The sequence below is a fragment of the Anarrhichthys ocellatus genome, unplaced genomic scaffold (genome assembly GCF_004355925.1).
Source record: "Anarrhichthys ocellatus isolate YVR2014 unplaced genomic scaffold, GSC_Weel_1.0 scaffold3, whole genome shotgun sequence".
NCBI lineage: Eukaryota > Metazoa > Chordata > Actinopteri > Perciformes > Anarhichadidae > Anarrhichthys > Anarrhichthys ocellatus.
In genome coordinates, this window is record NW_022280033.1 from 16,499,527 (window position 1) to 16,508,974 (window position 9,448).

The 9,448-nt window shown below is 42.0% G+C and overlaps 1 protein-coding gene across 4 annotated transcripts in view; it reads left to right on the forward strand.

The window, feature by feature from the left end:
* Window positions 1-223: 223 nt before the first annotated feature.
* Window positions 224-9,448, forward strand: part of ret (ret proto-oncogene receptor tyrosine kinase) — an 18,704-nt gene continuing 9,479 nt past the window's right edge. For 2 of the 4 annotated variants that reach the window (XM_031840448.1, XM_031840469.1), the window contains exon 1: window positions 1,122-1,520. In XM_031840448.1, the coding sequence (XP_031696308.1) occupies window positions 1,457-1,520 (64 nt within the window). In that variant the 5' untranslated portion in view covers window positions 1,122-1,456. Of the gene's footprint in view, window positions 921-1,121; window positions 1,521-9,448 lie in introns of those variants that run through there. The other 2 variants (XM_031840454.1, XM_031840462.1) reach the window with 2 other exon arrangements.

The following is a 9,448-nucleotide window of genomic DNA, read 5'->3' on the forward strand; positions in this document are numbered from 1 at the left end:
TTTCTTGGACATTTTTAAGCACCTTTATTTTATATTCATATATTGGGTTTTAGATAGAAGCTGAAAGGTGAATCAGTGTTGTGTGGCTGTGTAACTATAAAACTGAATTTAATAGTAATATAATCTGGATATTATTAGGCTTTCAACTTGTATTTTCAGTATTTTCAGCAGGTCCCAAGTTAGTATAATTCAAATTAATAATATAATACACATAAATATGAACTGACTACAGCTATTTCTTTTACTTCCTCACATAGGATACTTCCTCTTTATATACAGTCTGTGGTTTCTTCTAGTGTTTCCTTTTTAATATATAGCCTATTTGATACAAATGAGACAAATTGGACCAAAGACAGCAGGTGCAAATATATAACGGCAGTGTTTTCTTCCTCTTGGTGGAAGTGGCTGGAGCTCCTGAGAAGCCCTGCTGTCCCCTCTGCAGCCCAGTGAGCTCCAGACATTGATTGGAGAGCGATTGCTGTGTGAGTGACTGGTGTCCTGCCCCGAGGCTGCAGCAATGCATCACTCCACACACCATCCAGTCACAGAGAGATCCCTCACTTGAACAACGGCCTTTAGCCACGGACATACACCTGAAGGAGGGGGAGGGGGGTCCCGTCCCGTTCCGTCCTCAGAGGGGTTTGGCCAGAGTCACACAGCTGGTCTTACAGTGTTAGGCGATTTTGTGTAATTTATGAGCAAACAGACTGCACATGTTTGCTAGTTATTGGGGAAGTATAACTAATTCATATGGTGTTTTAGGGCTGCAGCTCAGCAGTGAAATGGTTCATCATTCAGCCTGATCCATGCCCGTTGGCAGGAGTTCATCAGATGCTGGGCCGCTGACTGAAACCTTGTTCTCAAATAGACCTTTTAAAAATATTTGGATCCACTGAAGAATCCATGAAGAACTATCATTGGTGCTGCTAGATGTGAAATAATGATTCACTTCATACATAAATGATTACAGATCTGTTATGATGAAGCAGTGATTAAAATGAGCTCACCTGATACCCTTTTTAATAAAACAGTGCCTGTACCTTTAAAATGCGCCATTTAATGATAATTGTTAATAATTTTTCCCCCCCGCGGAGTGTTAATGAGGTGACTGACCTGTTAAATTATGCTCTTAAATTTCCTGTAGATGCTGTGCTGCCTGCTGCTGCGGAAGCAGCGGGGTAGTGAAGCAGTGAGCCTCCTCCCCCTGTCCAGCCAGCCAGTTAGCCCAGCAGCAGCCACTGGAGCCGCACACAGCAGCGCGTCTCTGGGACACTGAGGATTTCATCCCCCTGCCCGGAGCCGCGCGCACAGGACACACACTGGTTTATACAGCGCCTTCATTGCTTTGAACGGTTTGATTTTTTTGGGGGATTTTTTTGTTTTTAGTATTCGTCGCTCTAAGGAACTTTTTTCAATCTCATTTCCATTCAGAAACTTTCACTTATGGTTCGCGAATATGGGGTCAAGTTGTGGTTTCTCTCGGGGAAACATCGTTGTGCTGCTGCTGCTGCTGCTGGAAGGTAAGCGTCATCTTTACATTTATTGGTAGACTCGTGCACATGAGGGGCCACAAGATGAAATTGGAAACAATTTTAAATGTATGTTGCACTAAAGACTGTTTACAATTAGTGGGTTACTTGAAAAAGATAGGGAAACATAACAATAATAATTATTTTTGTAAATAAAATAAAACTAAATGTTAAAGAGTAGAAAATTAGAAATTGTGTTTTATAATCCTAAATCCGGTTTGAGACATTATCTGTTAATCTGACAGCATCAGTTTTTGTTTAAAGCATCCTCTTAATCTCCTGTCAGTCAGAAAGGCTACTTGTGGTATGAAATAAGATATATAATAGTTTGGGATGCACTCTAAATTCACAAAATGTATGATTCTGTGCAAAACTGACAGTCCTATACGGTGCAACAAATTAAGAGAAATACAGAGAGGAAAGATTTCTGAGCTGCAACAAACTGAGCCAGTGGACCTGAAGTCTAGAAGGCAACTGACAAAATAGGCTACACATGAAATTGGCTGCTCATGTGTGAAGCTCAATAGCTTTGCTAAATTGCAACATTTTGGGTTTTAAGGCTTTTCCCAGAAGAGTCTGAAATGGCACGAACACAAAGTTGGCATCGTTTCTTGCTGCAGAAAGTGACTTGCATTGTGCGCTGTCTGTTATGCGTGGTATGGCACTCTGAAACCTGGAGTCAAATGAATACGGCCGTACATCATAATATTATAATCCCATTCACAATCCCACAGCCCAACTGTACCAACAGTTCCCTCCCATGCCGTCTATATTTAAAGTGTCTCTCATAGCTCAGGAGTGTGCAAATCTCATGTGTGTGTGGCAAGTATGTCAAATGTGATGCTTGGACAAATATAGGCCATTGTGTGGAATCCCTGAATTTGTTTTTGGACTTTGTCTTAAACTGAGGTTACTATCAGCGCTTTCATACGGGATATAAAGTGTAAAACTGGGATGCTCGTCACAGTCTTTTAGTGGCATTGAGATGTGAAGAGGATGTTCATTTCCATGTGGTTGGGTAGGAGCTGTTTCATGTCTGCCAAACTGGGCTTACACTACCAATAAACTACCAGCCTACGTAATCGCCCAAGGGAGCACTTTCCTGCAGTGTTGTTAAAATGATTAATGCCATTTTTAAGGTGCCACAGTTGTATGTAATGCGCTCTGCTTATCTTTCCCTGTGACAGACAGTGTGGCTCTCATTGCACGGGGCCTGAGAGATGTATTCTCACATCACACTCACAGTAGACATGATGCTCCCGCGTACATTTACATCTCGGCTCTGCTTTGTTCTGTGCGTATTGTCACCGAGGCCGGGCGCTCCTCCCGGTATTTGTAGACGAGCACAGTTGGTCCAGTTCGATTTCATATGTCAGGGACGTGATGGTAATTAAACGGGTGCTGAAACCTACACCTTACGTAAGCGCCTCACCTGCCTGTTTGCTGCAACAAAAGACCTCCACTTGTACAGAGGAGAAGAGGCGAGCTGCAGGCAGGTGTGCAGCAGCTGCTCCCATCTCTAGGCAAACACTGGCTGTTTGTTTTCTTCAGGAAAATATCGCCTGTTATACAAGTGCACACAGTGTTCAGATTGCACGTCGGACGTTAACTACCCCCAAAATGACACATCAGGTTTGATTTCTCTGTATATGTTGAAGCTGATTTTCTCATTTTATTTCACTTCTTAGAGGATGTTCTGACTGTTGACGTCATTAAGAATATGGCCTTTTCCTTCTGTACACTTCTTTATCAGTTATTCAATCTCCAAATGAGTTTGATAAATGTGTGGGTCCTCATCTTCTCAGTAATCTTGTTGTTGTAAATGTTGTGATGCACTTTTTGTATCGCATAACCTCTTATGCGAGATTATATCATGATACAAGTCATTAAATATTTGATAGAATCTTAGGAAGGGTTCGATTGTAGAAAACGGAAGATAGTTATAGGGTTTGGTAATTCCCATCATCATGGTTCCAGGTAACTCATTAGTTTAGTGTTTCTTGCTGAGTTATTCAAACAGAGGAAATTGGCAATCAGCGTTCACTATAAGAGTAATCAGCATTTTTACATTTGGCTGCGTTGCCAGGCACTTACGAGTAGAGACGTCATCCAAGTTACTGAAATCCTCTGGTCAGTCATGGCTTTGTTCAGATTTTGAACCTCTGATATCAGGAGGAAGCATAATGGGCTTTAGTGTGTGCTAATGAGATCTCATGACTTAGAATAGTTTAAAGGAACGCTGGGGGCTTATGGGCTGGTTTGCTTTTCAAAGGTTAACGAAACATTCAGAATTGAAACTCAATAATACCGTATGTGACTAAACCTGGCATAAGCCTTTACTGGAATGCACCAAATCCTTTTACACACACTTCTGTGTAATCCATCACTTCCACAAGAAGAGCCACAGATGTTTTCACATAAAAGCATCGATCCGTTTGTCTTCCACCGTGACCTTGCTGCTGTAGCTTTAGACCCTGCTTTGCCCTCTGACCTTTGAAACCTTAACCAAGTGGTAATCCCCAGTGATGACCCCACCGTCCAAGAGGAAGCCATGATGCCTCCTCCTCCTCCTTGCCTTAGAATGATCATTTTCATCAGCATCTTTCCCTTTTGAGGAGGACCAGACTAATACATCTCATTTGATACATGCTGCTATTTGATTTAGCTCCTTATTACGTTACATGATTTAGTAAAGCTTCTGTCTTGCGCTGCCTATGGAGGCATGATAAATCTTGTCAATTCTCTAGTCTTGCTGTCACTACGTCTCTTTTAGGATAATTGGAAAACATCAGCTGACAAGTTTCTTTGCTGTAGAGTTTATCTTTTATATTTAATTATGTAAACAGTGTTGCTTCTCTTTGTGTATCTCTGAAAACTCAATAATTTCATTACTTGTCTATGACATTGGCACAGGGACTATATTTTTTGGTGTTTAGTTTATTGCTTTTTATAAAAGAAATGGTGGAATATAACAACAACTGGCCTCAGCTTCCCTCCATCCGTCTCGCCGCGTCCCTCCCTGTCCCTGAAAGGCTAATAAACTACAAATGATCAGAGCAGTGATGCAGCAGTTTCACTCTTTCAAAGTTTGACGCTTTGTCTTTTAGTTATAGCTCCTCCTTTTGCCAGAGCATGCGATTTTTAATCAACAAAATATTGGCAGAAATGCATCATCCCATTTATACGTTTTTGATCAAACTGAACCTGTGTTTGTTTTGAGGATCTTGTCTGATGGAGGGACACCGACCACTGCGTTATTACTTCCATTGCTGAGAGTCTTAGCCCCCTAACTCTGGACTGTTGCTTCTGCTGCTGTTGCATGGATGCCGCTCTTACCTGTCAAAGCTCTGTGCCTGATCCTCTAGTCAGTTCAGGGTCACACTTCCCTCTCATGCATGGGCAGAATCTAATTTGCTGTGGTGAAAGGACAAGGAGACATTGATTGAAATTCTGCCCTCTGGGTATTCAGTCCTCTCGTTTCACATGGGCCTTGACAAGTTATTTTCCAGTCGCCTAGCGGTGCGCGCTGTGTTTGACCCGTCGTTTACAACAATGAACAAAACAAAAGAGCGAGCTTAGCACATTTGATTCCACATGCTCGTGTGTCACTGCAGAAGTGGATGTGGCTGATAAAAGTAGTTTTTTTAAACAGTTTTTAAGGTGCTAAGTGTACCAGCTTGAAACATGAACATCTAGTTTATAAATTCACTGTAATTAACGTGACAATCGTTGGGACTGATTTCTTTTTTTATAATTCAAACCTCATTTAAACCCCGTTGCTTTTTGTCAAAATGAGAATGTCTCTGCGTTCCCCCTCCTCCACCGGCCCCACCCTGGCATCACCCTGCGTCCATTTGTTTGCTCCCTCACTTTACTGAAGTGGGTAAACATGTTTGGAAATTATTTTTCCACCACCTGCCAGTGCCAGAAACTCTGAGAGCTTCACTTCCATTTGTGCTGGAAGATCAGCGCCCTCCGCTCTCTGCCATAAAGCCACGGCCCTCCCTTTGTTTCCATACTGTAATCCATCAGATTCACTGTGAAACCTGATGTGGTGACACACTATGGAGCAGCAATCAGAAGCGAAAAGTACTCGTCATCTCCACAGGGCTCTTTTTTGGTTTCGGTGCTGCCTGATATCTCAAAGTGGTAAATGTTTAATGATGACATAACTGTATTTTGCCACAGCCAGCTAATGTCTTTGTCCACTTCTGTGTACATGTCAGTGAATCTGATGGCTTGTTACCACCGCTGTGATGAGGATAGAGATCAAAGCAGTCTAATGACCACTGCGTCAAACTCAGTCGGGAGCTCTATGATGTACCACGTGGTCAATATTTGATGCCACTGTCACTCCCACAGGAATTCTTAAACTGAATTTGTTCGTGCAGCTAACCCCTGAGGAGATGTTCTATTAGATTTCTTGATGACTGATGAACATGGTTCATTGGATCCTAGCTCTTGTATTCTCTGAGGGCTAATTGGATTACATTACGGTGTAATTGATTATTATGTTACGGTATGCATCATGGTAACCTGAGTAATCTACCTGGAGCCTGACTACCAGATATCAGATATCGTATTACTCTGATGAAAAGTTGAATCAAAAGTTGACCCAGTGTGAAATGACGAAGCAATCCTGCACGCTGGCACGGGAAACCACGAGGGAGAGATTTCCAAACATTATGATCAATAAAAGCTTTTATAAGTGGACTTACAGCTCAATGTGCAGATTTCTTGTTAATTGAATCCTTGACGAGAACCATTCCCATAACTGTTACATCTTTGGAAGCGGAGTCATCGTGATAGGTTTCAGAGTGATTATGATATTTATTGTGTTTGGATCACCGTGACATGCTGCAGCTACTTTGTAATAGTTAATGGATTATTTGAAAATGTGGATATTGAAGGCTGTGAAATGAACAGTAGCTGTAATACTTCTGTGGCCATGCAGCTGAACAAAAGGGTCCATATGACGTACAACGGAGATGATTGCACACATGCAGCCATCAGCTGCCCCCCCCCCCCCCTTCTGTCTCATCAGTAAAAAACAATCAGCATCCCTGTTGATTAGTAAGGTTATTGATTGGCCAGATACAGGGCCTTTTCAGTGGGTCGTTACCAGGGACAGATGCAGCGCACGTTGACCTTGGGAGAGGAAAGGGCATTGGGCTGATCTCTCACCGCAGGGGCTCCAGTCTACGAGCAAGATTAGTGGGGGAATGAATCATACACTCCCCCTGCTGTTGACAAGGATGCTCAGTGAGGACGTCTGGGTGGGAGATCCATGTTTTATTTCACTGAGACTTGAGGGACATTCGCAGAGGTAGAAGCAGCCTGTGGGTTCGTCTAGCACATGAGCTCATAGCTGGTAAATCTATCAGCCCAAGCACGCATTGAGCTAATTGAGTTCCTGTCTTTGTCTGGGACAACGGAGAGGGCGTCCCACCCTATCAGCTCGGACCAGTCCTAGACACACGCCGTGGTCCGTGGCTGACTGAGCACATGGCTTCAGATTTTGTGATGAGCTTGTGTCCTTTTTGTCCTTCCTCGGTTAAAATATGAAACGGAACTGACACAGGCCATAATTAACTCAAGGAAAACTGCCATCGTCAAAGGCATACGCGTATAGAAGAGTGAAAGGGTTTTTTTCCCCGTTGTTGTTGTTGTTTTTTTCACCAAACAAGCGACGTACGAGTTCAGTTTCAGTATATCCACTCAGCAGTGCATGATATCTCTTGTAGACACAGTATATGGCAGCTAAGCGTCAGTTTTATTGGTGTGTGAAGGCTGTAAAAGGTCTGCTTATGGTGGTAATGTTTACACACGTTGAGTTATGGGAGGTCAAAACTGTTCCAAAAACAGCTCATTGTCCTCGTATATGTGAAAATCTGAAAAGGACTGTTTTGTGTTCCTAAGACAGAGTTGAGATTAAACCTGTGCTGCATCTTTTATTTTTCAAAATCATTTTCGTGCGTGGTCATCAGAGGTGAAATGTCGTTACGATCTGTATTTCCGTTATTCCTGCGCATCATTTAGGGAAACTAATGAGTCATACTTTTGGAAAATCTTCATCATGGCTACACAGACCAACGATGCCATTTGCTAAGAGAGGCCTGCTTGATCCATTCAATTAATTAGTTTTGATATAAACTGCTTGCTTTCTGTTGGCTTCAGTCCTGGAAAGAAATTGAATTTTGAATGATATAAACAAATTGTGTCGTATGGGGGTCCATCCACCGTGGCTTCGAGCCAAGGCCGGCGTTCATAAATACATGCGGCTCCCACTGGTTCACATGTCGGACCCTGTAGTTTTATTTGTTGAGCTGCTGTCATCCGCTCTGTTTGATTCATGACGGTGTCATTTGTTAGATGTCTGTGGATTAAACTCATTTCTTTATTAATATAACACAGGGCTGTTGAAAGGAGTATATTTCTAGCTTGATGAAAACACAATTTAATCCAAGATCTTTTGCATCTTATCAAATTAATACAAGCATTAGTCTAATAATGTATTATGATGATGGTTAAGCTGCAGTTCACCACTCTTGTTGGGCCTCTGTCAGTAAGATAATGGCTCCCTCTAATGGCCATTTTGAGTATACAGATGGAGACCTACGCTGAGATTGCATGATTTTTTGCAATTAACTTCCTATATGTTCACAGTACTTTACTACTATAGTAAGGCCATGCAAACCATTGTGTTTCTGCCTCCCAAGGTCTTGCAACACTGCACTATTTTACAACATTTGAAAAAGTAAAATGTTTCGATGAAAGAATTGGCTTTTCATCAGACTCAGAGGTATCAAACATATGTATCTGTGGTGCATTTGGATCAATGTTGTTTCACTTAGGAGGAAACTTAAGGTCATCCTTTGGTCTGGTTTGAAATCTCCAGCTTGATAACATCCTAAATTCACTTTGGATGATATCCTCTGTTATGCAACTCAGGAAACAAACATAGCCAATTTGATTAACCTCATTTTCGCTGCGGGTAGATATCACATCCTTTGCTGCAAATATTTTCCCTTTTCTATGATGAATTCTCAGATTTGTCCAACACAGTGAAGACTTTCAGTTAAAGAGACATACAATTGATGAATGACCTATTACAGTGGCTGCCTTTTATGAAAGAATGTATATGAGAATTCTTACATTCATTTATTGTATCATCATCTTCACATTACTTTAAGCCTTTCCCAGCTTTTGCCTGTATGTCTTTTTGAGTATATTACTGAAGATATTTGATTACGTTGGGGTTTCAACCAGAACGACCAAGACAGGGCATTGAACACATCGAAGGAAACCATTTGAGGTGGCGTCTGTTGGGTCTAAATACCTCACAAAAAACAATATAAACCAGATCAAGCCTCAAGATTTTTTTCAAGCTGTGGTTGTGGTAAATTTAGCAAAATAAAAACCATCCCTCAAATCTGAGTTATGAAACTGACACCCACCATCCCAGAAATATTAACAAACAAGTGGCCTGCTGTTTGTTTTTGTCTCAGGACCACTTTTTAATAAAAAGGGCTGCAGCCTCCCTGAGTGTATCTCCATCCTTCAGGAAGGACGGCCACATTTTATCCATCAGCTCGGCCTCCTGTCATCCAACCCCCCGCCAAATTAAATCAATGTCTGAAACCAGAGCCGAGGCCTCAACTGCACCAGCAGAAATAGAAAATCTAGTTTTGCTGTCTGCTAATGACATTAGTGCGTTCCCTAAATGGTCGCCTACCGTCGTCAAAGAGGAACATAACAGGGGTATAATTACAGGAGGAACACTTGCATCTCCATTTTCCTGTAAAACACAGCCTGCTATAGCTCTTTATGGATTTCCTCAACACATGCACACATACATCCCCCCCCCCCCCATGAAAAACAACCATGCGTAAACCTGGTGGCTACGGTTGAGTTATTTA